The 27,470-nt window shown below is 38.6% G+C and overlaps 3 protein-coding genes across 4 annotated transcripts; 1 reads left to right on the top strand and 2 right to left on the bottom strand.

Moving 5' to 3' along the window:
* Positions 1-1,222: 1,222 nt before the first annotated feature.
* On the bottom strand, positions 1,223-11,513 carry prr14 (proline rich 14). Its single transcript, XM_034089115.2, has 11 exons — positions 11,422-11,513; positions 10,539-10,567; positions 10,273-10,451; positions 9,187-9,349; positions 9,036-9,095; positions 8,459-8,499; positions 5,382-8,033; positions 4,986-5,118; positions 4,779-4,888; positions 4,020-4,088; positions 1,223-3,062 (listed from the first exon to the last, which is right to left on the bottom strand). The coding sequence occupies exons 3-11, from the start codon at positions 10,413-10,415 to the stop codon at positions 2,771-2,773; spliced, it is 3,663 nt and encodes a 1,220-aa protein (XP_033945006.1). The 5' UTR covers positions 10,416-10,451; positions 10,539-10,567; positions 11,422-11,513; the 3' UTR covers positions 1,223-2,770.
* Positions 11,514-13,094: 1,581 nt separating this feature from the next.
* On the bottom strand, positions 13,095-17,678 carry cd2bp2 (CD2 (cytoplasmic tail) binding protein 2). The gene is made up of 7 exons (XM_034089225.1): positions 17,571-17,678; positions 17,193-17,271; positions 15,555-15,687; positions 14,875-15,032; positions 14,209-14,794; positions 14,037-14,122; positions 13,095-13,374 (listed from the first exon to the last, which is right to left on the bottom strand). The coding sequence occupies exons 2-7, from the start codon at positions 17,265-17,267 to the stop codon at positions 13,264-13,266; spliced, it is 1,149 nt and encodes a 382-aa protein (XP_033945116.1). The 5' UTR covers positions 17,268-17,271; positions 17,571-17,678; the 3' UTR covers positions 13,095-13,263.
* Positions 17,679-20,279: 2,601 nt separating this feature from the next.
* pheta2 (PH domain containing endocytic trafficking adaptor 2) lies at positions 20,280-24,178 on the top strand. 2 transcript variants are annotated; one of them, XM_034089529.2, is made up of 5 exons: positions 20,280-20,631; positions 20,999-21,027; positions 21,358-21,446; positions 21,559-21,862; positions 22,317-24,178. In XM_034089529.2, the coding sequence occupies exons 3-5, from the start codon at positions 21,366-21,368 to the stop codon at positions 22,718-22,720; spliced, it is 789 nt and encodes a 262-aa protein (XP_033945420.1). In that variant the 5' UTR covers positions 20,280-20,631; positions 20,999-21,027; positions 21,358-21,365; the 3' UTR covers positions 22,721-24,178. The 2 variants fall into 2 exon arrangements, with proteins under 2 accessions (XP_033945420.1, XP_033945419.1); XM_034089528.2 differs by lacking the exon at positions 20,999-21,027.
* Positions 24,179-27,470: the final 3,292 nt, after the last annotated feature.

The raw sequence follows: 27,470 nt of genomic DNA, 5'->3' as shown, positions 1-27,470 counted from the left end.
GATCACCCATTTTAGCCATGCCTCATATCCAGGGGTGCACATAACTGGTACGCAGGCACGCATGCGCGGCAACAATCTGAAATGCGTATCGTCTCTTGTCACAAAGCGCATTTGCGTACCGACGTACTTGTGAAGCTTTTCCAGAAGGCGGTTAGATCACCGGACAACAGAGTCGGTCTCCGTGCACAGACAGGGCTGCTGTTAACGTCGGCCTGTACCTTTCTCAGTCTTTTGAGAAAGTTATGTGCACCCCTGCTCATATCCCTCTATTTCACTTCCTGTTTCAAAAGTGCTGATTTTGGATATAAAGCTTTTTAAAAAACAAAATAAAAAATTGATAAAAACTTTCTGATAGTGCCGTGGGTCCACATTTCCGATATTACGTCATATCGGACGCAAATCTGGATCAGCTTCGCTGTACCCCCATTTTTAGAGATTTGGGTACGGAGGAAAAGAGAGGGTTTTATTTTCTGACACACCGGGGACACATTTATGTATACAAGACATCAAAAAGTGCATTTTGCATGATAGGTCCCTTTAAGTTAAGATCAGGAGGTCAGAAAGAAACTTCAAATTGTTTTAAATTACTTTTTAACACAAACAGCTGTGAGGTTGAATATTGTCTTTTTAAAATCCAAAAACTACACTAACTTAAAAACTAGATAAATGCATATTACATCTCAGTTTGGCTAGCAGATAACAGAAAAACTACTGGCTAGATTTTCAAGTAACTTGGTGGCAGATCCATTTAGGATTAGGACTTGAATCACAGAGCAGATACATTAACATTGGTAGATACGATATTTAGCCTTGTGCACCCCTAGTTCTTTTACTGTTTTCTGATATAACACTACATTCAATGTAATTGTCCTTACTTCAACAGGCTGAGAATACTACAGGTCAAGGGAGAGAGAATTTCTTAAAACGGGCAAGGAAATGTGGCATCATCTCCATCGTGGTATGGTTTGCCATTCTGGTTTCAATTCCCTTACTGATGGCCTTCATCTCATACATCATCACGCTGGAAGAATGACAAACCTCTAAAGAAGACAACCATAAGAGTGACTTTGGATGTTGATGTTGACAGACAGTGGACAGTACAAACATCATCCATGAAGATATGAGGAAACTGGTTACACAAAAAGGCAGCTTTAGTGTTTCTTGTGCCCACGAAGTGTCCCAGTTTACACTTTATTTTTTAATAATATTTTTTACACAACAGTTAAAAACAGTACCAAAAGCTTTACAACTTTTACATACTGTAATATTTATTTAACAATGAGAACATTTGGAAAATTCTAAATCTAAAAGACCATATAAAATTCACTTTGAGACATGGCACATTAAAGATTAGAAAATGTCATTCCCCAGTAATGACCCAATCCTTATATATTTGCACCTTAAATGCCATTACAATAACATCATTCTTAGATACCGTATATACTTGCAGATACTCCAGAAGTTAATACATTACTTAAATCTGTGAATCTCAAAGGTGGAGAACAGGTACTCGTTCATCAAGGATGGGGTCCTTGCAGAAAATAAAATGGCAGCGCTACATCAGAACAAGACCCTGCGCTTGTTGCCAGCATTATCTTCTTGTTACCGTAATACTTTTATTAATGTCAAATTTATCTATGTTGTACTTTTATACATGTATATAAAAAGAAATATTTCGTAATAAAAACCTTTGTGCTAAGAGTTGCTTGAAATTTCCTCATTTAAATGACGATAACAAATACACCTACAAAACACCTATATGAAAAGAGAACGTCTTTCAGTTAAGGCAGCCACAAGAAAATACTTAAAGATAAAGTTACTTTTCCAATACACATTTTGACACCATTAATCAATACAGAGAGAACAGGACGTAATAAAGCCAGCAGTGGAATTTCAACACCTCCACTGTTGATTAAAAGTGCTTTCTAAAAAGGAAGCTATATTTTTATACAAGAAAAACCCTGTTCTGCCATTAATGTACAAACACAATTGATAAATATTGCCAAGAACATTACAAAGTAGAATGATTAACACATGTCGCCTGCAGACAGACATGACTACACACTGGTTGTGAGATTGGCTACAGCCAATACAAATCTCTTGCTGGCATGTTTTAAAGTTACATTCAGCATCAATAAAGAATAGCTGCCTTTATGGCTACACTTGCAATAATGCTGAAAGTCAGGTAAGGAGTACCAATATGTTGTTACAATGCTTTTCTCTCAAACACAACAATGCAAAATAAATCAGATGCATATTGCATTTGTATTTTTAGAAAAGAAAACGGATAGTGTAACAAAACGGCGTCATGACTTACCCAGGGAGGTTGTACAGATTTGCAACTTTGGGTCTGAAAGAAAAAGTAAGTTATACTGAAAACTGTATTACATCATATCAGTGTTTAATTTAAGGCTGGCAACATTTGTTTATGGACAGTTTCACTCGTCACAGATGGAAAGCTGTCGAGGGAAAATGGACGGCCAAGGTTTAAGTACATTAATGATGTACAATGCGATTACCACCATGTTTATAACCAACTTCTATGAGGCAACACATTTCTGGTGCTATGATGTATTGTTCTTCACGCAGGGCTACATATATATTACAGAACATTATTCTTTAAACAATTACTTCACAACAACAATCATATGTGCTGGCAACAAAAGAGCAGAACAATTCATATGTGAATCTTCATGTTGGAAATGCATTCGGAATATTCGTATTAACAGAATGATCTCTCGCAGTGATTTAGCCTTTTCAGAGGCAGCTGTCAACTGTCGTTCTGATCGTGGATCAACCACAGGTTCAGCTGATGGAGCTTGGCACAGAGGAGGGAGTCTGAGTCCTGCACGCTGAGGGGCGGCTCGTCTCTAGCAAAGGCCCCTCGCCTCTTCCTGGAAGATGAATTTCCTGACTTTCCGACACCAACAAGGGGCTTCTTCGGTCTTCGGACCTCGCCGGCATCCAAGAATTCCATAAAACGTTTGACTCGCCTCTGGCCGAACCAGGACTCTGAGCCATTTTTGCGATTGAGAGGCACTTCGAGAATGGTCTCCAGCCGGCTGAAAACAAAGTTAGAAAGTCTTATTAAATGTATGTATAACGCATGTAGAAATGTTGACAATAAAGCTGACTTTGAATAAGTGAGTTGAGGAAGTTAAGGGAATGTAACAAGTTGTTAAGGAGTAGTTATTGCGTTTCACATAACTGGGAACTGATTTGAGTGAAGAATGATTCCTCTGGTGCCACCCTGTGGTCAAACCTTGCCTTACGAGCCGTGTACACATCCACTCTGCATACTAACAGGTTTTGGGTGTGTTCACAGGGAAAGGTGACAAAATAAAGTACACTTAAACCATTCCTATAATTCAATGTGGACAAGGTCCTGCTGACAGCTGCTTTTGAAGGTTTGGAAAATGCGGAGTTATCTTTAAAAAAGGTAAAGATCATTCCTGATTTGAACTATACTTTAAATTCTTAAATTTTTACATAATCTGTTGATAAATCTAAACAATACAGCTTTATTTATAAAGCACTTTAAAAACTCCAGACCAAAGTGCTGTACAGTCAAATAAACAAAACATACAAAAACAACAGCACAGCTCACACACCATAAAACAAGTACAAGTAAAAACAATAGACAATTTAAAAGCAATAATCTAAAAGATGTCAATACGCTAAGGAGAAGAGGTGGGTTTTAAGAAGCGCTTTAAAAAGCAGGAAGTGTGGAGGCCTGCCTGATATGCAGGGGCAATCATAATAACCAAAGGTCTTCTTATATTTGATATGAAACAAACTCTTTAAATATGTTTTGAGTGGCGCTGAGCAGTAGAAGTTTAAATATGAAGACATTTTCTAATAATAATACATATATACAAGTGTTCACAGCAATGCTTCAACTAAGCCCTTCATACATTTGCATCTTGAAGACTAAAAAAAAAGTTTAAATTACATAGTGTGTGTGTGTGTGTGTGAATCATTTAACGTGCGATTACAGTCGGTGCTGTCACTGATCTTACCCGTCAGGAGGTTTGCTGAAATTCTTATTGGTGTAAATTTCTTCCAAACTAAACTCCTTCTTTTTCAGCCTGTGATGTGACAAAGAAGAACAACAAACATAGCAATCAGTCTGAATATTGATCAAAGTGTTCAATAAACAACAGACATGTATTGACATAAATTAACATTCAATGGCATAGCAGAGTGACCTCATAGTATTTGACCTACTTTCCAACGCTCACCCAATGTAAAGGCAGAGTGACTTTCGATTGACTTTTTAAAGCTGGTTGTACAAAACCCCGATGAAATAGCACCAATGACAGCCGAGTCAGCTCCATTTGCTGATGAAGGCAGTGAGATGCCTTTTAAATACCAAAATCAGTGAGTATGTAAACATTGTGTGGGGTTTAGGGTCATTTGTACCACATACTGTTCCCAAGGTCTAGAGTAGGGCTGCTCGATTATGGCAAAAATCATAATCTCGATTATTTGGGTCAATAATTGATATCACGATTATTAAAAACGATTATCCATTTACTTTGAAAACATCAATTTATTGGATAAAAAATGTGAACTGTATGTGTTTAACAGTTGATTACCCTGAACTTTAAGTATAATTCAACTGAAAAACAAAAGAAATTAATAAAAATAAAATAATCGTTTTATTTCGATTATGTTGTTTTTGTAATCGTTGCAAGCCATAATCGTAATTGCGATTCAAATACGATTAATTGAGCAGCCCTAGTCTAGAGTGAACTTCCATGTGTTTGAGTATTTACCTGATGGCTTTGGGCAGGCCCATTGGGGTCAGGTTGTTCTGAGGTTTGGGTAAAGTTTTCCGAATTCTAATAGACGACACCTTCCCTCGCTCCTCACGTTTTTGCACCACCTGCGAACATGAACAAGGGGATTAGTTAACTGAATCTAAATCGGTTTCTATACTTTTAGTTAAAGATGTCACTACACGCATGTTAAATAATGTATACCTTGATTTCAGAATCTGAAAAGGCCTTTTCTTCTCTCAACCCTATATCTTCAAACTCCTGACTGGATGAGCTCGTGTCCTCGCCGTCGTCCTCCTCCTTACTCTGTCGTCTTCTCTCAATGTCACATTTCCCACTGCGAAAAAGATGATGGTAAATACCAGCCAACAGTGAAAACACTCTTCAGAACCATTGATATAAAGTACTAATACCACACTGTGAAGATGCTCCACTAAAAGTCAGAGCCCTCCATTCAAAACCTTACTTCGGTAAAAGTATTTATATTTTTTAATCAGCAAGGTGTACTTGAAGTATCAAAAGTAAAAGTACTCATTGTGCAGCAATTAATATCAAAACATTTGAGTATCATTGGCATCATCAAGTGAAAAAACGTATTACCTGCTGCTAAAGTCCAACGGAGCTCTCAAGTCGTCGATTCTTTGGATGGATATGAATGGGTATAAAGGAGAAGAGGAGGTGGGGGAGGAAACAGACGTGCTGGGGCTGACTGCAGCTCCTCTACTGTCAACTTTCTTGGAAAGGAAAGCCAAGGGGCTTGAGAGGAAACAGGAAGCAAGAGCTGAGAGGGAGGAGCTGGGAGAAAGTGCAAAACTGGGAGACAGGAGAGACAGGAGAGATCTTCTAGACGGGTACACCTCCTTACGCAGGCAGAGGGGGGCGATCTCCCTCTCCACCTCCACGCTGCAGACCGTGTGTCGACGAGCCCGCCGCAGGGCTTTCTGGGAATCAAGGACAGAAGGAGTGTGGGGGGCTAGGGGCAGGGAGTGGATCCTGCTGAGCTGCGGGGAGTGCAGAGTAGAAGTCCAGAGCGTGTCGTCAGGTTGAAGGGACAGGATCTCTGGACAAGAGTAGCTGCGAAACAGGCGTGTTGAGGTGCCGTTCCCCGAGGAGCGGGAACTCGCTGCAGCCAGGTCTGCATCGTCCAGGGTGATGCAGTTTGTCCCCTGCTCACCTTCAAGAGTCCTACTTTGCAAAACTCTGCATTTTCTCTTTTGGTTTTCTGCTCTCCTTGGCTTAATGTTAACCCTTTTTGTACTAGACCTTAGCCCAGACACAGTCACTCGGCTTTGGTTACTGGCCTCTACCTCTTCTGACACAGGAGCAGCACTCCTGCCTTTCCCTTCAACAACATGGTTAACTTCAATATCCAATTGTACATTACTGTCTCCATTAGGTTGAGAGGATGAAGAAACAGGTTGTTGAATACTTTCAAAAGGAGTCATTTCAAAATATACAGGGTCCATTGAGATTTTACATTTGCCTTGTTTAGGCTGGTTTTCTTTGGCAACCAAATGAAGGTTATTGACACACTGCTTTGTCTCTTGATTCCCAGCTGACATGGATGATTTATCAGCAACCTTTAAAGCCTTTTTGGATCGTTTGGGCGGCTGCTTCAGTTCCTTTTCCAAGCCTGAACCTGATTGGGTTGGCGATTTCCGTTTTAGTGGTTTGTCGTTGATATTCCTGCGCTTGCTTGTGCTTTGGAGGGGCTTTATAGAAGGACTGACAAAGACCACAGATAATGGTTCCTGCTCAATTTCTTTTGCAGAGGTGGTTTCTAGTTCCTTACTGTTCGACCTGGTCTTTAGTTTTTTGCAGGAGCCACCCGTTGGCTTCACCGTGCAACTGCTGTCCTTTTGTTTTTTTTCTGACACACCAGTGATTTCATCCAGAGAGCAAACCAACATCGCATCAGAGGGACTTTCAGTCTGTGTGTTTAACTCTGGCTGTAATTCTTGTCCTACTTTTCCTTTCTTATTTTCTCTTTTTGAAGCAGCTTGTCTTTTCCTAGCAGGCTTCAGTGGTTCTTCAATGGGATTTGCCATCACAACTTCATTTATATATGGTTTCAAAAGGCCACCTTCTGAGGCGACATTTAAAAGCTCTTGTCTTTTTGTTTCCTTTTTAGATTTATCTGCAGTCAATCTCTTCTTCTTCACAGCTTCTTGAGGATCGCAGTCCAGTTCCACACCCCTCTTTGCTCGGACAAGAGTTGAAACTGAGTACGTGTCAGGGCTTAGTCCACACTCCAGCTGTTGAATATTCACATAAGGCCTTAGTGTCCATCCATTTGAGTCATTTAAGTTATTATGATGTGTTTGGCTAACCATAACTTCTAATCTTCTGCCTTCATCCACATGACCAAGCTGAGGACAGTCGGTGTCAGGCTGAGTAGAACAGACGGAATCAGTTTTGTTTGATTTGACAGAATTCATGAAAGAAACCTGCTCATAACTAACCTCAGACTCTTCCATCTTGACTTTGGATTTTGAAGACTTGGAAGCAACTTTCTTTACTCTTTCTTTACAAATTCTATTAACTGTACATTTCCTAGGCAGTAGTTTCAGCTGGACAGTCGCATTGCCTCTCTGGTCCTCCATAACACCAGAAAACTTGACATTGGAATCATGTGAGGCACTTCCGTTGACAACTTCCTCAGAAACAATGCAGGGTAAGGGACAGTGTTGCAAAGGCTCAGGAGAGCTTATTTCCTTTTGGGTTATTGCACTTTCATCTGCCTGTTCAGAGCCGTGTGTTGGCAACTCCACATCAAACAGTAATTTCTTTGAATATTTAAGAGCAGCAGTTTCTGTGTTTTGTGAACCTTCTACTTTACCGAGCCTCTGCTGATCATCTTCAGCATCCGGATTCCTATTCTGGCTTTGTGCTTCTGGATGAAGCGTACCGCTCTGCTCCGAGTGTTCAACATCAGATGATGGATCGGCCTGTAGCTCACCCTCATCGAGTTTGTCTGGATGGTCCGTGCATGGTGGAGGAATATTAGCTTTGAAGAGTTTAACAGGACTCATCACTATCTCTGTGAAACTGGCCATCTTTGACTTGAGCGACTGAAATAAGGGGCCAATCACCCATCCCTTCGGAGCAACAGCCAATCCCTCCATGCATGCATCCATGTCAGATTTAGTGGTGTCAGGATTATGTGTGGTTTCCTCAACAAACTGCTCCACTTCAATGTCCGCAGCAGAGACGTTTGGTTCCTTTCGTGGGCTTTGCCAGGTCTTTTGCCTACTACAAAAACGGAGAGGAAAATTAGGCTCTCAAAACACATTCCACTGATAAGAAACATTACTGTTATGTCAAATAACAACACCTACATATAGTTGTTTCATGAACACTTTGATATATGTTTAGTGTCAATACAAGGTCTGAGTTCTTTATTTATTGAAACATTCAAAAATCTATGCCTGTTTTTATCTGGCCTGATGTTGTAGGTCATATGGAAAACTACTCAAAGTATGCCTGCATTATATATTCTGACCATGGTTACTCAAAGAGATTCATGTTATTTAAATACTGTTTCTTATTGCTCACAAGTGTTGACAATATATATTTTTAACCAATACAATTTAAATGAGCACATGCATAAAAGGAACATGTTGGAAAGCAGTTTTTCTAGTTAAGTCAAAACTTCAAAGTAAACATCTCAGACTTACTGATTTTGGGGCTCGGCTGTTAAACTGACATCAAATCCATCCTTGAAAAAAAGCAAAGAAAAAAAGCATAAAGTTTAGAGTCCTTTCTCATTAAATCAACTAAACAATAAAACACAAATTTCAGTGCCCTAATTTAAGATTAGCAAAAAAGCTTAATTTGATCAAATTTTGTTAAAAGAATGGAGGACATCAAGTTATTTATATATATATATATATATATATATATTGGTTTTTAGTGTTTATTCATTCACTTCTACCTTTTTACAAAACAAGAAGACAAATACAACGCATTGTTAGTCCCCCTTACGCATTAGTGGGTCACATTAAGACAGTGGATTTCTTATCAGATGCCGTAGACCATGACGGAGGATTACAATCCCTCAACTAACCCTCACACCCTGCTCACTGTACAGGTCTCCAATGTTGACATACACAGCCGTACAGCAAGCTGCTGCACAGATTAGACACAGAAAGCTACATTACATAAAAAACACCACCAAGTAGGGCATGAAGACCAACAGAGACACAGAGAGGGTCGAGTGTGGAAACCTCTAGAGCAAGGAGAGATGCCACTGACCTCCTTTTGTTTCTCCAGTGCATGTGTGCCATCAACACTTGACTGCTCGGACTGTGACACCTACAAACCAGAGATATGCATAAACAGTTACTCATTTGATTGTCGTAACATTAATTATCGGAACCAAGATTATTTATTTTTAAACTCCTACCATGTTTGCACTCTCCCTTTGTCTCTGTGTGGGCGACGGATCCAGTCTGGAAGATTCCTGAGCTGCTCCGCTGTCTGTGTGGCTCTGCTTTTCAGGGGTTTGTGCTTTGATCTCTTGAATTCGGCCACTCCGCCCGTGTCCAGATATTCCATTATCCACACAGCTGTGAATATTGAAAAACATTTTCAGAAAATCAAGTCAATATGAAGTATTGTTTGTTTTAAGTACAGTGAGAAAAACAGTACTTTAGGTCTTAAAGATGAGGAGCGGTTCAGTTGTTATGATAGGGATGTCCCAATCCGAGTCCTTTAGTATTAGGAATCTACTGATATTCAGTTAATCAACCTTGATCTTTCATAATTAGTTTTGATTTAGTCTCCTAACACCTTATTCTTCACACACACTACCATTTTTTAAGGTACTTAATAATAAATATGAAGTTGTTGAGTTAAATTACTGACTTGATAGGGTGAAGGTATTAGAAACATTTCAGAAACATAAGCTAGAGAGAGGATGTATGACTGTTTGAGTCCCTCCGGACAACAACAAAAAAAAAACTTTGCTTGCGTTGTTACAGAGTGATGCTTCAATTACTGCGTGATTTCGGCTAAGCACAGACACAGACAATAGCCACGTTTTATTTTAGTCTGCCATCAAGTTACAGACAGCGTTAACTAAAGCAGTGATGGCCAATATGACCTGCCTTCGCTTCATCTATTTAACCGTCAAAAGAGTCACATCAAAAAGAGTAGCTGCTAGCTGAACGTTCTGCACACCACTCTTTGTTAAGAAGAAAGAGACACACCATTAGTGAAAATGAGGAAATATCAAATCCATTAAATTGCCAACAGAACTCTGTCACCAAATAATGAAAAACATCAACGTTTGAATGATGCATGGCAGTGCAACAGATGGAAAATACACGTTCCTAGTATAAGAACTGATGGAAATGAAAATGTAACAAATAATAGCAAACGTTTCCAGAGGATGTAATCCGTAAATCCAAAACTGTGAAAAAAAGTGTCACAAAGCAAGGAGGGGAAAATAGACACACAGCAAAAGAAAAAGGTGCTAGGACAACTATACCTGGGAGTGATGGAGGAAAGGGGGAGGAGAGGTGGAGGAGGTTCACTGTGGGGGGGTGCACTACAGAAACTGTTAGAGGGAATAGCATGGTCATCCATTGGACAAACTATCTGAGGGAGCAAGTCACAAGGATAAGTCAACATCCCCTTGCTCGCTCTTTCTCTCGTGTCTGTCCTTTTCTGAAAATAACAAGAAAAAAACATGCAGGGTATCACATCAGCATTAAAGCACTTCAAAATAGGTCTTAAACATTAACATTCACTTACTTTTCTGACCCATGGGATGGTTGTTTCTTCTGGAATGAGCAACAACGTATTTTAGTCATTTCCTTTTTGAGATTTACATAATTGATTTCAAATCTGGTTATTTTTCAAAATATTATCACAAGATAAAATGTAAAAAACTGACACAATTTGAAAATGGCCTTCTCATTTTTCTCTGGCTCAAGATGATTTTTTTCATCCGTCTCGTTTAGTCCAAAAATAAATAAATACTGTCTCAGAAAAATAAAGTATGATGTGAAAAGGTTAGAAGAAAAAGACTACACAAACACATGTTTTGGATTTGAGCGTATGCGAGTCATTGTCGTTGGCACATAAATTAGTTAACTTGCCCTTTCTTTGGCAAAAGGTTGGCTACATCTAACGTTGGACTAACAACCTTAAAAGCTAAGCGGCTAGCTATTTAAATATGTATTTATTTCATTGCATTTTTTCAATCGAATAGGTGCGATTGGTTCGATTAACACTGGGCTAGGTCTAAATGCTGGAAGGGGCACTGTTTCACATTCAAACTTTTATGTTGAGGCTAAGCAAACAAATGGAAAGGTTAGCGAAATGTGTTGTATTGTATACAACGGATATGTTTTTTAAAAAAGTGTATTAGGGCCGACCACCTTGGCGTTAAGCGCTACAACTAAGCATAGCTTCATTGTAATTCTCGGTTAACACTGCATGGTTTGGCTAACACCGATATTCACAGTGTGTAATATACAGTTAACACTGTCTGTTCCGGGGAATAGCCGTAGCCACCGGTAGCTGTCATCTCTGCTAATGCTCAAACGTTTTCTATGTGGTAACTAGGCACATATTGGTTTAGCAGTTCAGTTGCTTGCAGGTTTTATTGCTGAATCACAGTGAACAAACTTACCAGAAACGACCAGTTTGCCGGACTGAGGGTAGTATTCCGACCTCACCGTAAACAAGACATGCCGGACGGCGCCCAACAAGCGACTCCCTCTCGCAAACGTATCCGTTTTTACAAATTCAGACAGATAGATCATCCAATCACAAGACGAGTTAGGTTTCCCTGGTTGAATTCTGACCAATGACAGAAGACTTTGAAACGTCGTAGGTGGATGGCATGGTGAAAGAGCGCTGATAAAAGGCTCAATTACAAAAGTGAGTGTTCTATTATGTCCTCGGGTGACCTAGAATATTTTTAGACAAATAATTGATTAACTGGAGATGATGAACTTAAATATAATTAGAAAAAAAATCTATAAAACAGTTGCAATTAAAAATGTTCAATATATATATCATATGTTCTATCATAAGTGTTTTAGTGAGGTAGAGCAAGAGCATCTCTACTTTATTTATTTATTTCCCATTGATGAATGTGATAACTCGGAATCCACCACTTCATCTCTGGTCTTGCAGGTTTCCACGTTTAATGGTTGCATCTGCACAGGGCCGGCCCTTTTGGGGGCCCTAAGCGAGCTTTGGCTTGGGGGCCCTCCTCTAGGGGGGTCTGGGGGCATGCCCCCACTGAATTATTATTTTTTAAATATTGAACTTAAAAGCATCAATCTGGTGCACTTTGAGAGCAAAATTAAGAGATCTATGGATACATCTCTCAACACCCATATGAAACAGAACTGTAAACAGATTTTTCTTTATGGATATTTTACAAATCACTTAAACTGTATTCTTGTTTTGTCATATAGTATTTCATAACTATTTTTCATTTATTCTCTCTGGCTGTCCATCTCATAATGTTCACATAGAAACGAGCTGTCAATAGGAATATCATTCAGAAGAATTATAATTTCTTGCAAAAATCTGTCACAAAAAGAGATTGCACATTTAAATTCAGGTGTTGTTATGGCCACGTCAGTGGCCAAACAGCCACATGCTCTGGTGTCTGGTGTCTTGCCTCTGTTGCATTCACTGAACACGGGAAATTACAATCCTACCGTCCTCTCTAGTGTCATGATGAGGTTCAGGTAAAGCACGGTTAATGTATTATATTATTGACTAATAATATAATACATGACTTTGAGAGTAGGCAATATAGGCATATTAACACAATTAATTAAACATACTTATCACGGCGACGGTGTACTGAGATTTATTTTATTTTTTGCTAGGGGCCCTAAGCTGCCGCTTATGTCGCTTAATGGGTCGGGCCGGCTCTGCATCTGCATCATGGATTGTGGCTGCGCATGTTGCCATGTTCCTGTTTGATGCCTTCTTCTACTACTATTGTTAGTCATATTATTAAGAGTTATTATTTAAAATATGTTTAATTGTGTTAATCATAACGTGGTTAAAAATGAAGGCAAGCCTTGAACCTGGAAGCGGCCTAGCTACCCATTGATCCATCTCTTTTAAATATGTTCACATTATTTACATTTACAAATTAGTACAGTAGTACATTTTACATTAACAGTTAGAATTAGCCATAAATGTCAATGTGCAAAAAATGTGCAAAGTCATGTGGAACAGCCATTTATATTTTACTGAGTGACCAGAATTAAATCAATTCTTACTGACCTTAACAAGTCCTTAGTTAAAAACAGAATAAAAAGGTTTATAGCAACACCACGTTCATGAGTCATTTATTTAAAAACAATGTACAGAAAACAAAGCCTCTGTTAAAATCACATATTTAACGCAAAATCCTTGGTTGAATAGACAGAAGATAGGCTTAGGCCAAAAGATGACTGTTAAGAGTGATTGTGATTATAATGAATTAGCCGTTACACACAAATCATGTATACAGCTCAAAATCTATTCTCTTAGAGTTGTAGTACTGCGCTCCCTCCTGGTCGATCCTCTTGCAGTAAACGCCTGTGCTGAAATAGCCTTCATCCACCCAACCCTGGAAAACAGACAATAAGAAGATTAGAACCAACCACGGGAGATCATTGAGGCTAAAGGTAGAACCAACCTGGAGCACAATCATCTCAAAACATAATGGGATTTACAATTAAGTTTGCACGTACATTAGTTCTGAGGAGGAGAGGAAGAAATAGTCATAAAGGTAAATGCCTGAATTAGGTTGCATCAGTACAGGTGCAAGTTATAGAGTTTGTTCGTGTGGAACTGATTCAAGCACTCCTCCTAACGCACATTATCATTTGTGCCTTTTTCCTTTCTATTATTCTCTCTCTTTTTTTGGAATTCTCAATGAAATCTTAGTGTTACATCATAGGAAATACTTTTCAGTTCGATAGGGTAATGTGATCTGTTCCCTTTTGGGAAAAGTGTATGTTCAATGTTTGCAAAGTGTGAAATGGAAATATGAGAAATGTTCTTTATTTTTTCAATGAAATAGCTCCACCACAGTTGTCAGTAATGTGCTACTTCAGTCCCAAACAAGAGGATTGTGTTGAATCTCTGCCTTAATATGAAGTTGTTTTTTTTTTTGCTGTACCGGACTCACACCAAAGCGTGAATCCTTAACCAGGGTATGACCCAAACCGAAACCGAAACACTTGAGAACGGCTTTGTCATAAAAAAAAAATGGGTTTAAGAGGATACCTGCATCTGCTGACTGTTGAAGGGTCCAAAAACCTCTGAATCATCCGTATTTTCCCATTTGTACTCCCACATCACCCCGTCACTCACTGAAAAAGACAAAACAGAATTTAACAAAACAAGAAATATAGTTCTATTTAAAAAAGGGAAATGAATACCAGTAAAACTGAAAAACCTGTGTTGTCTTCTTCCTCGTCTGATTTTCCTGTATTCTTCTCATCAAATTTGTCTGCGAACATGTCCAGTTCATCTTCCTCTCCATCACCACCTGGGCTCTTCTTCACGGCTGGGCGCTTGCTGTTCATGCTTTTCATCAAATAGGCCAGTTTTTCATATGTTTGCTGATAGATCTCAAACATCCCAGATCCAACCAATCTGTCAGCTAATGCTGTGAGTCTGTCAAGCTTATCTGTGTCTCTTTTTGCCTCCTCTGTGGGTTTACTGTCTTCCCTCAGCTTCCCCCTCTTCCGTCCTCCAAGGCCTCCTAGCCGCCGGAGCGCCTTGGCAACCGTCTCCCCAGGATGCAACAGTTCGACCACCGCCTCAGTGAGCTGGTGCTGTGTGAAGGACGCCAGCGGGTCCTCTGCAGGCTCCATTTCCTCCTCCTCCATCTCCTCTGCTTCCTCAGTGTTTGCTTGGCCTGCCTGCTTCTCTTCCCTCTGTTTCTCTTCCTCAGCCTCATCCTCATCACCGACTCTGCGTTTCCGTTTGGCTCCAAGACCTTTCTTCTTTTGTTTGAAAGGTTGTTCTTTTACTCTCACCTGGAAGAAGCGACTTATATTATTGCACAGTGCTTGAAAGGTTTTCAGAGATGAAGAAAATATCCCTAAAATAAACATACCCAGTCTATGTTGTCAAGCCAGTTGTCTCTTATCTCTTCCTCCTTTTTGACGAAGTAGTTTCCTTCAGAGTCAAAGTATCCTTCCTGCATCTCCTCATCCAGGTTGAAAGGTGTAATAGAAACTCCCTCGTCATAGTCGATTGTTGCTCCCTCTTGGCCTGAAGACATGGTGAGTGTGGTTTAAGGTGACATCTTTACTGACGCTTCATGTTTAGACAAAATAGTAATTTACACATATCACTGGTATATAGAAAGGCTGAACCAACTCATTTGAAGCATAATCCATAAAATGTCTTTTAAAATTCTAAATTAACATTTGAATGCTGCACTTTGTTTTTTGCAGGAATACAATAATTGTTTTATTCTGCCCAGTTGTATATGGAGATTTAGCTGAACTTAATTATATTATTATTATTATACTATTTGTAGAATTAGATATTTTGTGGTGGCTGCATAGAATTGTTTTTGGAATAATTTGATCTAAACATTTCACCAGAATAAATAACACAATTTCAAAATGACATTCAACACAGCCCTAGTATGTAGCAGACGTAGTCAAACTTTCTTTTAGAAGAACATGGAAATATAAAAGCAAAAGTGTATGTGCCTTTTTGTTTATTCAATATGTGTATACTTGAAGCATATGTCATATCATAGTTCAACAATTAAACAAGACATACCCTCCACGTCATCACTGGCCAGAATATCATATTTGTTGGTGATTTTTGCGTCTTCCCCTTCATCCTCTTCATCGCTATCAAGGGAGTGTTTGCCCTTAAACCTAGCGCCTGGTCCAGTAACAGCCTCACAAGTCTGGTTCAAGCCCAAGGGAAAAAGTAAAACATTTACATTAAAACGTAATTGAACATTTCAGTAAAAGAATTCCTGCTAGTTTAAGCAACTTATTTCAATGTCCTGGGGCCTCATTTATAAAGGGATATACGCTCAAAAAAATGGCGTACGCCAGTTTCTACGCAATGTTTGCGATTTATAAAATACTGACTTGACGGGAAAACATGCGGTCCTCCACGCAAACTCTAACCCATGCGTACGCACTAAGCACAAAAACGGGAGAGACGAGAAACTGCGACACCGTTGGCAGAAGGAAGAATAGAGAGAAATATGTGGAAATAATACCATAAATAAAATGTTACCTCTCATTTATCATATATGAAGAATTCATTTTCAAACGTTGATTAAAGCCAATCTTAAAATGATTTAACAAACGCCTGTTTGAGACTCCTCAGTGCACACAAAAACACAACTTGGAGAAATAAATAAATACGGATATGTTATTTAAAACCACCTCGAATATGTTGTGCTAATGTTATGAAATGTTTTCTCATAAATGATGCGGTTTTGCATTTCTATAGGTTGTACGAGCATGGTTTTATATACTACCATGTTTAATCATGTTTTATGCCATTTGCTAAGACTTGATAAGCCGCTCATAAAACACAGTAGGTATGGAAACCAAGAACACCATATGTGGTAAATTATACAGCTAATATAACACAACACATTAGTTGTATTTCCTCTAACTGGTGGATATAGGGTTGCTGCGGGGAGGGGGGGGGGTTGAGATGCACAGGCTGCAGTGGAGACGCTGCGCACAGCTGATCGACAGCTGGGACACAAACCACCAAATACGAAAACATAATTCAGATGAATGGGCGTTTCTTTGACTATTTATAGGCAAATATGGACGTTACGTGAAGCCCGCAAAAGCTGCACCGCATTTCGAGTCGATTGTGATTTATAAAGGGAAACCGGCGTAGGAAGTGCTGTACGCACTTTCCGGTATGCAATGTTTGGCGAATCGGAACATTTCTGTACCTATTTTTTGGATTTCTACTACGTAAGCAACCTTCCCACGTGAATCCTACGCACGGCGTTATAAATGAGTCCCCTGATAACGATGTTGTTGATCTGGCTCTAAGGCACACTACATGTCCGTTCATAAAGACTTACATTTGAAATGGATACTTGGACTTAACCTGAGTATTCCCAATGGATTGTTATGATTTATTCTTCTCCAATATGTATTTGAGGCGAACATTCAAATGTATACTCCACTACATTGATGAAAACCATGTGTCTCAAAATGTGTTGGTTCTTCTGTAAAACTAAAAGATGAATATTCCCTTATGGTTTGAAAACATTCTACTTCTGAAGGTAAATAAACTATTAAAACCCCTTCTTGGATGACAACGAGGCTTTTTATGGGAATACAAAGTTGACTTGTGAAATACGCTACTTGAGTGGGATGTAATCAGATATTTTGTTTGTAAACAATGATGTGAACGGGACGGTTGTACCTTTTTGCTTGGGACGTCTTCTTCCAGCTCTATCTCCCCTTCCCCATCCTCAAATGTTACTTTCCTCTTCGGCATGGTTCTACAGAAGACAAGACAGTGGCTCTTATTATTCAGAAGTGGCTGTAACAGTGGTGGCTGTGCGACTTAGATCCTGTTTACGTTGTGAATACGAGCGGTAACCTCAGAGCTCATGTTAGCATCGTTGCTAAAACATTAGCCAACAAAGTAGACACGCAGCGTGTAAACAACAAGAAAAAGCATAGGTCACAGTCCACCCTCACGCTAGAGGCAGGTTTACATGAAGTAAACTAGTACAATTCAACCTGCATATTAAATTCATATGAAAAATAAACTGATATTTAGCTGAAAAAAACAAACCCTGCTGAAATGAATTCAAACGACGTTCGTTTTCTTTTCTTCTTCTACGGTTTTCTTCCTCCTCTATTTCTCAATGTTAATGATGGTTGGTAGATGACAGACCGGGGCATTACCGCCACCACCTGTGGGGAGGTTGGTTCACATTCTGAATGACGGTGATGTGAATTTGCTGGTCTATACTAAGTGTATTATCTCTTAGAATGGGACATTATGATATGATGTACATACTTCATTTACATACATACTTCATTGACAAGGATAAGGAAGAGGAAAATATGGATGTTGTATCCAACAGTTTCAATGATTTCTTTGTAAATGTTGGACCTGAATTAGCAGGCAAAATCCCTGATGGAGAAACATCAGAAAAAAAGCTGGAAAACTTAATAAAACGTAATCCTTTCTCAATGTTCCTCACAGCAGTGGATGAAAGGGAAGTAGTTGATATTGTAACGAAATGTAAAAACAAAAAATCTACCGATTGTGATGACATTGACATGACTGTATTAAAAAAGGTTATAGATGTTATTTCAAAACCATTCACACACATATGTAACTTATCATTCCAAACTGGTGCATTTCCTAACAAAATGAAAATAGCAAAAGTCATACCTTTGTTCAAAGCTGGGAACAAACATCACTTCACAAACTATAGACCTGTCTCACTTCTACCACAATTCTCAAAAATTCTTGAAAAGCTTTTCAATAACAGACTGACAATTTCATAGAAAAACACAAACTTCTCACCGAAAGTCAATACGGATTCAGAGCCAATAGATCAACATCGATGGCTTTAATAGACTCACTTGAAGAAATTACTAGCTCAATTGACCAAAAGAAACATGCCATTGGAATATTCATTGACCTAAAAAAAGCATTTGACACAATTAATCATGACATATTAATAAAGAAACTGGAACGTTATGGAATCAGGGGTGTAGTTTTGGAATGGGTAAGAGTTATTTAACCAACAGGCAACAGTTTGTGAAGCTGGGAGAGTGTTGTTCTTCATATTTGGACATTACATGCGGTGTCCCCCAGGGGTCAGTATTGGGGCCGAAACTATTTATTATGTATATTAATGAAATATGCAATGTATCGACAGTACTCAAGTTTGTTTTGTTTGCTGATGACACTAATATATTTTGTTCTGGGGACAATGTACAGCTACTATTGGAAGAGATCACAGCTGAAATATGCAAACTAAAGTTATGGCTAAACAGTAATAAGTTATCATTAAACTTGAATAAAACAACATTAATCATATTTGGAAATAGCAATACACTAGCATCCATTAAGATAGATGGGATTTTCATTGAGAGAGTTAAAGAACATAAATTCCTTGGAATCACAATTGATGAGAAACTGAGCTGGAAACCACACATAAAACATATTCATTCCAAAGTCTCAAGAAGTATTGCAATATTAAACAAGGCAAAACAGATTCTTGATCAAAATTCCCTCTACATTCTTTACTGTTCATTGGTGTTACCTTATTTAAGTTACTGTGCAGAGGTTTGGGGCAGTAATTATAAAACTACAACACAATCCCTATTTATTCTACAAAAAAGAGCAATAAGACTTATTAAAATGTCGGCTATAGGGATCATACAAACCCATTATTTTTAGAGCTAAAATTATTAAAACTGTCAGATCTTGTTGAATTCCAAATTGCACAAATCATGTTTAAGGCAAAACCAATTCTCACAAGGTACAGGGATGCAACTGCTAAACCATAACTGTTTATATTCTTGTTTTGTATTCAATTTATGAATTTGTGTTTGTATGAATTTGTGTATGTACATATGTATATATATAAATATATAGAGACCATTCTCCTAACTTGCCCGTATATATTATATGAATGATTATATAAATTATTCAAGATTATAAGTATACATTTATATTGTATGTTAACATATATTAAGATGTAAAAAAAAAAAAAAAAGGGAGAAGGGGTCGGATTAAATAAGTGTAAACTTCTTCCGACCCCTTTAGTCGGTAATTAGCTAAAGCTTTGTTGTTTATTGATATCAGACAATGATACTACAGATTATTCAATTATTAATTAAATATTTCGTTTTGTTATTGCATTCATTTGTATAGTACTGTATCATGTCTGTATCATATTTTGTTTCATTTGTATTTTCTTTGGTTTTACACGCTCGAAAAATAATAATAAACTAAACTAAAACGTATGTGTAACCCACACTCAAAAGTCAAAAGTCAAAATTCAAACTATTGGCGTTCAAGTTTAACCTTTAGTTCTCGATTAAGGCTACGGTGACGCACTCCCCAGTATAATAAACCCTGTAAATCTCTTCACCTTGGACTAATTTAGACTCACTTGGGGTCCTTCAGGATACAAATAATAAGAGTGTGTCAGAAATAGAAACAACAAGCAAAGAAATGTAGAGGCACAATCCAAAGGTCATGTAATGCCCATATTTCCTTACATTAAATAAGAATTTTAGAGCTAAATGCAGAGCAAAGGATAAGGGCATAACATTGAGATAATTTGACACAGGATAATGTCTGAAAAGAAGTGTGACACATCCTCTGAATCGTCAGTATTCACCAAATGACATTTGCTTTACACACCATTATAGTTTAAAATAACACTCAACTGACATCAAGAAAAGTGACACAGAATGCAGAAGTGAGGGCCGATGAAAATACATCAGATCTCACTTCAACATCCAGCATCTCACTTCCAGCAGTTCTTATCAGCGACTGCTTGGTTCGGCTGATCCACCAGGCAGCTCAGGGTAGACTCAAGCGGAGAGGAGAGAGAATATAATATGTCAGGATTTTGTTACCAGGAAGTGGGGCGAGTTATTTATATTTCAACACTCATCCTCTCGTACCCGAGGGAGAACCAGTGGTAGTAACCTGAAACTATATATTCAAACATTGTCTGGTTCTGGATGCGACGAACTGATGAACAATTAGCTTTCTGCTTAGAAACTCTGCGGACCCTGAGAAGAGAATCTGTAAATGTTAATTATGTAAGGACTGTGTGGAAAGGTAAAGTGACTCTGTGAGGGATTTAACATTGGCAGAGGTAAGTCTGAGTCAGTGTTTTCTATTCTGTCACTGCTGTGTGAGTCACTATGAGAACTATGGAAGAACATGGTTTTATTGGTACTTTAAATTTGCTGGTATTGTCATTATAACTTATACATTATTGCAGTTTGTAGTATTTGACTATTACATTAGTATTTAAAGTAAAGGGTCCTGCTTTATAGTTAACTTGGGGTCACTCTGACAGAGGCTTTTAAACCTCAAGCATAATAAATATTAATATAGTTGAAAGTGAAACCCCTATAGCTCTTATTTTAAACCAGGTTATTGGATGATTTCAATTGTTTTGCTCATTCCTTTACTGTTAATAAAGATGTAGATGGGGCCCATTCTTCTTCTTCATACAGGCCTGCAGGTTCCACTTGTTTTCAACATGGTGGGTGCATTACACCTTTCATAGTTTTGTTAAGTAAAATAAATAAAAATAACTAAGAATAAATAAGCATATGTATTATGTTTGAAATACTAAACAGATGTACCTCAAAGAATACTTTGTAATCCTTAGGTAATTATATTGTCTATTACATGGAGGAAGCTGCTTTCAACCGTTAATTATAAGTATAGTTTGAGGATATTTAAGATGTACTGAATTTAACTTAATAAAAAAGTGAGAATTTATTGTAGCTGGAGTTATTATTAAAAGTATACATGCCGGGGAGTTTCTATATCTTACGTCCCGAATGTTAAATCACTTTCTCTTCTTCAGGTGGTGGGATGAAGCTCCATGAGAAGATTCTGACCCATTACCTTTCATGCACCTCTCCGGTAGATAAAGAAGGATACCTTTTCAAAAAGGTTTGGATGAACAAAAAACACAGACAATATGATATAACTAAATCATAAATTCTGATTTCCTTGTAAGGGTAAATGTAATAATCCAGTTTTCCTTTGCCATGTTTCTTTGTAGAAAGAGAGAAATGCCACCTACCAGCGGCGGTGGTTTGTCCTGAAGGCCAACCTGCTCTTCTACCAGGATCGCCCCGCTGACAGACACCTGCTGGGGGTCATTGTGCTGGAGGGCTGTGCGGTCCGGCGCTCGGAGTCTGAAGGACAGTTTGCCTTTTCCCTGGTGTTTGAAGGGCCCGGACTGAAAACATACAGGTTTACAGCCGGGGACTGTCAGGCTCAGGAGAGCTGGGTGAAAGCTTTGCTCTCAGCCAGCCACTGCTACCTCTCCCTGCTGGTGAGAGACCTGGGGAGGCAGTATGAAGGTGTGTGGTCTGTTTATTGGTACCAAGAGATATTTCTATATGGTTAAAAACTGTTTTCAAAATAACTCTTTACTCATTGCCTGCATTATGATATGCTTTCAGTATCTTGTGAAGTTCTAAAAATTGTTTAACAGAATAGTTACCTTCTATTGAGGAGTATAAGCTATAAGCAAGAATTAGGCAACAAGCAAATACTTCAGAAACAACTTTTTTGAAGGCCTAGTGATGATTTAATATATGTATTACACACATTTAGTTGGTCTCGAAGACACATGTAGTTGCCCTTTTCCCCCTGTTGCATTAGGATAACAGGGACAGTGTTATCAATCTCATTATCTAAAACTAAATTAACATAACATGTCAAACTATTCCTCTGTGAAAGCTTTTATATAAATGTGTATCTCTTCATTTGTTTTATGAAGAGACTAAACTCATTTCCTGTTTCCATCTGCAGAAGCTAAACAGCAGCAAGGCTCCGGTGCATCTCGTCACAGTTCCTCTCTCAGTGCCCTCACACAGCCCACTCACTTCCTGCCTGTGCAGGGCCGAGCAGCAGTGGTCCGGGAGGGGAGAAGCTACAGCGCCTGCCCTGTTTTACAAACACAGTCAACACCACCCAAAGTGGTGGCTAAAAAGTCCCCTAAGCTGTGGCCCAGGAGAAATGCTCACGTTACACCGCTTAATGGACCGGCACCTTTGTACGGGGAATGGCCTTTGGTCGGTTTTGATCCACTGGAGGACTTCAGCAAACTTCATGATTATTATGGCCAAGAAGTGAAGAAAGCAAGAGAGGAATGGCTGCGGCGTCGACGAGCAGAAGATGAATGCATCGATGGACACCTCATCGATCTTGGGTGAAAGAAAAACCTCAGGGTTACAGACCATGTAAGAGGAAGCAAAATGGAGTGGTCCATGCGTGTCAAGAGGAACTGAACCTGAAAGGTTGTGGGTTCGTCTGTATTTAGGAACATAAGAGACGAAGCCCTGACACAAGCTGTACATGTGCTAAATGTTCCCAGTGTTTAAAAGGATGAGCTTTGTATTTTAGATATGTTTTTATAGAAGTTGTTAATTTTCCTGAGTCAAGACTTCCTTCAGGTGACCATGGGATGCAACAGAGAACAGGCTAAGGAATCTGCACCAGAGGGTCAGAACCAGGAGCTGCTGGTGTCTGCACATCTGCACCTTTTGGAAATAAAGCAGGATCTTTTACTGCAGCACCTTGAATGACATTAATGAATTTCACAATGTCTCTCTTTTATTTAAGTGATTAATCCGCAACAGTGTAACAGTCAGCGAACAGGAGCTTGATGGAGTATTATTACCACTTAAGATTTTCATACTTTGACACGTGAAAATGTCTTCCACGCAAACGCCCTTTCCTTGTTTGTTCTCATGGACTTCCTGCTAAAAGGGACCTACACACCTGTTGCTGACTACATATTCATATACTGATATGTGGTACACATGATGAGTATTAGTATTAAGCAAAGAGTATTATACATGTATCATTGCACTTAAAAACGAAATTGATATGTCAACCTGTAGGATCTATGAGTCAAACAGAGAACAAGACTTTCATATAGACCTAGTTCAAATCAGCAAGTTATTTTTAAAGGTCCCATGACATTCTACTGATCATAATTCCATTGTTGAGGTCTACTAGAATAGATTTACATTGTACAATGTTCCAAACTCACATTGGTTTCTCATACAGCATCTCTGTGTATAGTATGTGTATTCACTCTCTGTCCTACACACCTTGTTGGAGCTCCTGCCCCCCCCCCCGCGGACAGTGTGAGCTGTATTACTGGTGTCGTTTCCTAGTTGCTGTGTGGGGTCTGCGAGACACCGCAGAGCTCAGCCTGAGCACACACACACACACTCACAGCCTGAGAAAAGATAAGGCTGAGTGAGGGTGTGTGTGTGAGGAGCTCCACGGATTGGTCCATTTGGACCAATTGGTCCATTTGGTGGTCGTTACGTCACTGTGACCATGAAGAAAACAATGGAAAAAGAGAAATCTCCAACGAGGCGTTCTGGGGCAGCATAGACAGGTCTTTTCTGTGTTAGAGTTTTACTCGCTACAGGGTGTACTTTGAGGGTTTGTGACTTTGCAGACCGTTTACATGCATACAAAGCTACATAACACACAAGGGGACTGGTAATAACCAGAAAAGCATGTCATGGGACCATTAAACAAAAACATATATAGCACACACACGAGTCGTGTTACGTGTCATAATGTTCTTCATAAAAAATGCCTTTTTATCTTTGTTTGTTATTATATTTAGCAAATGGTGTTATAAATGTTTCTTTGCATGACAAATAAAATTGGTTTGACTTATAACATCATGATCATAAGGTTGACACACACACACACACACACACACACACACACACACACACACACACACACACACACACACACACACACACACACACACACACACACACACACACACACACAAACCTGTGTCCATATGGCCACATACAGTTTATCGTAAATGGCAGTCAGTAGAGGATGGTCAACAGCAGAGGGCGCTGCAGGCACAATGTGTTGGAGGGAAACACCTGCCTTACAAAGTAGGCTGTACAGTAGCCTATATTAATCAGCTATTTATAGAAGTATGCAGGAAACAAAAATATAAAGCAGCTGGCTTTTAAACTGAGTTGAATATTTTAGTAAGTGCCTTTAATCGAGTTATCTCCCCATTTACTTGGATCATTACAACGCGACTGACTGTGATTTCCATTAAATCCACTGCGACACAAGTGAATGCTGTCATCTCACTTTACCCAAAACGTTAAATTAACTTTATTGTGATGCATGTTGCACATTCCTAAATAGGGTCAAATGACAAGACAGGGCAAGTGAGGTTCCCAAACACCAGCATATATCATACAACTCTGACATGTGGCATGTCACCGAGGTTCCTTGAGGTCGTCTTTCCCCATAGGTTAAGCTTCCCCACATTCCTCCTCCTACAGACAGACAGACATTAATTGCCTAAAAAATGATAGATGGCTTCAGAGGAGCGTGGTGACAAGTGTCCCGTTACCGCAGCAAAGCCCACAAATGTACTCACATGTATGGAAACACTTCCTCGCGGGAGCGTCGTACACACACAGGGTTATGTCAGACCATTGTTATCACAGATATCATATATGTTACCACAGATATCATTGAAAATAATCTCGTACATTATAAAGACAAGTATGAGATTATTTGTTCAATGATATCTGTGAATGATAGCATATGGAAACTAGTGGGCCAAAACCTTTTGCAGTTCATTTATAAAAGGAGAATGATCCTTTCTCTTCTTTTTAATCATTTCTTATTTTTTAGTGTTATGAGACATTTTAAAAACATAATCAATAACATTTCTCGACAACAATATTTCTAACAATATTTAATTTCATTAAATAGTATGAGTTGAATGCCAGACGTTCTTTTTAAAGTACATGTGTCTTCATGGAGAGGCCTAGCACTGACTCTTCAACATGCTTTTAAATGTAATAATCATCACTTGATCAAAGCACAAATATCTTAATATAAATATGTAAATTGTTAACCTTAATGCCTTAATTTCCCCTTAAATTACAGCATTAGGGGACTGTTTTAGGGGACCCCTTTAATGTACTGCTTCCATACACATTCCACCTTAATTTCAATATAAACGTTAAAAGGGGAATTAAAAAATATAGAGCATCTTGTTTCATATTAAATGTCAATGTGTACACAAATCCTTTAATAAAGTATTAACCTACACCTCTTTTTTTAAATCCCAGTCAGAACATGCACTGTGCCATATTTCATTTCTGCAACAAGGTGGTGATAAGTGAACCTGGGGTCAAAGGTCAACAGGAAAACAATGGGGAGTCTGAAAGCTATGACAGGCTCTGGATGTCTGGATAAATAAATCCCTGTCTGATCCTTATTACTGCAGGCGTGGAAACCAGTCAAAAAACGGAGTCATGACTCGTGAAAGAGCATCAGTGGAAACAAAGGCAACAATGACCAATGAGCTGAGAATGGGTGGGGGAAATATTTCCCCATTAGAGAAGATTAGAAAAGTGTTTAACGAAATAAAAAGAGATTATCTGTGAGGGAAATTTGGATATTAAATCTTCGGCAAAACGACCGGAAAGCTATTAGTTCTTGGGGCCCACGCATTGGCAGACTGTCAAGTTTATTTAGCTATTCTGGTCGCACTCAGCTGTCCCTTTTATGCTATTCTGGGAATGTCTGCTGCCATTACCCTGCCAAGTAATCCCTGTATATTTAGGGGGATAAATGGTGGGTACACACAAGAGAGGGGGAGCCGGGGGGGCAAACAGGTGGGAAAGTGATCATAACTGAGGCCAATCACCAAACACACACGTTCATAGTGATGAGAACCCAGACTGCAGCCAGAGGAAAATAGTGCCTTTAATTGGCTGGCATGTTGTTGTTCATTTAACGCTGGCAGCAAAAAGTCATCCTCAAGGAAAAAACTATTAAACTATGGTAAAAATAAAATGTATTCCTATTTTTCTTTCTATTTCTTTCTTTAAGACCAGACATACAAAGTAGTTGCCAGAAAACCACACCATGGTGCACGTAAAGAGTGAATCAGGTAACATTGAAGATAATATTTTAAAGACAATCATACATAAAGACTTGCATAAAAAAAGGGATTGCATGAAGTGGTTGAACCTAGATACAGTAGATCAAACTAAATATACAATAAGATTACATTTACAAAAAAGACGGAAAAAAAACAACCAATGATCAATCAGTCAAATAAGATGCTTCAACTTTTGAACCACTTCTGCCCACAGTAGATGTATGTAAACGTCACAATTTCTTGTGTCGTTATATTTTTCTATATTTTTCTACTTTGTACTACCTGATAGTGTTTGACAGTCTTGGTCTTAGTCTATGGTATATCATGTAAGTTAATCACAAAAAAGTACTATGTTAATGTCAATGATGTCAAAGATAATGATGATGATAAATAATATTGTTAGTCGATTACATTTAGTTTGAACTTTCAATTGTAACTTAAAATATAACCTTAAAAAGTGAAGTGGATATGATTTTACCGATTTGACAGATTCATTTTACGTAGTTGTTGTATCAATCATTTTCAATTTTTTATACTTTATTGTCATTAATTAGATTAATACTGGGAGTATTGAGATGGTTTGTTAATCTAATTCAAAACAAGTAAAACTAGTACATTTGAAAAAGCAATGAGGGAAAAAACAAATACATAAAGATGTGTCCTTAGGAAAGTGAAGCCTGGATAAGCATGATTGCATGTTGAGAGTATGTAATACAAACCTATGGATTACATTCAGTGTGGGCATGCATATCTAAAAATATATTATTATTTTATATCTTACACCAGTTAAATGTGTAATATTGCCTTGTGCAGTGTTTCAAATACAAACAGGATACATATATTCTCCCATTATGTTTGTTGTGTGAAAATATATTTTGATGAGATGATATCTAAGAGATGAGTTAGAGAGAGATCCTTTAATAGTACATACTTGATGTTACTACAGGGCCCCTCCCATCACCTTGGATGGGAAAATCTCAAATTGTACATTAGCATAA

This window comes from Pseudochaenichthys georgianus, chromosome 8 (genome assembly GCF_902827115.2).
Source record: "Pseudochaenichthys georgianus chromosome 8, fPseGeo1.2, whole genome shotgun sequence".
Lineage (NCBI taxonomy): Eukaryota > Metazoa > Chordata > Actinopteri > Perciformes > Channichthyidae > Pseudochaenichthys > Pseudochaenichthys georgianus.
The sequence above is the reverse complement of the archived record's forward strand: the minus strand, read 5'-3'. Positions and strand labels throughout refer to the sequence as shown.

Bases quoted from the DNA above. Each gene is read 5' to 3' on its own strand.
- prr14 (XM_034089115.2), bottom strand. From the start codon at position 10,415: ATGTTGACTTATCCTTGTGACTTGCTCCCTCAGATAGTTTGTCCAATG. The intron at 8,500-9,035 runs GTCAGTGGCATC...CTTTTTTTCAAG, and splicing joins CACTGGAGAAACAAAAGGAG to GATGGATTTGATGTCAGTTT. The intron at 4,089-4,778 runs GTAAATACTCAA...GTCACATCACAG, and splicing joins GGCCTGCCCAAAGCCATCAG to GCTGAAAAAGAAGGAGTTTA.
- cd2bp2 (XM_034089225.1), bottom strand. From the start codon at position 17,267: ATGCCGAAGAGGAAAGTAACATTTGAGGATGGGGAAGGGGAGATAGAG. The intron at 15,033-15,554 runs GTATGTCTTGTT...CCATGTCTTCAG, and splicing joins GGCCAGTGATGACGTGGAGG to GCCAAGAGGGAGCAACAATC. The intron at 14,123-14,208 runs GTTTTTCAGTTT...TGTCTTTTTCAG, and splicing joins CGAGGAAGAAGACAACACAG to TGAGTGACGGGGTGATGTGG.
- pheta2 (XM_034089528.2), top strand. From the start codon at position 21,366: ATGAAGCTCCATGAGAAGATTCTGACCCATTACCTTTCATGCACCTCT. The intron at 21,447-21,558 runs GTTTGGATGAAC...GTTTCTTTGTAG, and splicing joins AAGGATACCTTTTCAAAAAG to AAAGAGAGAAATGCCACCTA. The intron at 21,863-22,316 runs GTGTGTGGTCTG...TTCCATCTGCAG, and splicing joins CCTGGGGAGGCAGTATGAAG to AAGCTAAACAGCAGCAAGGC.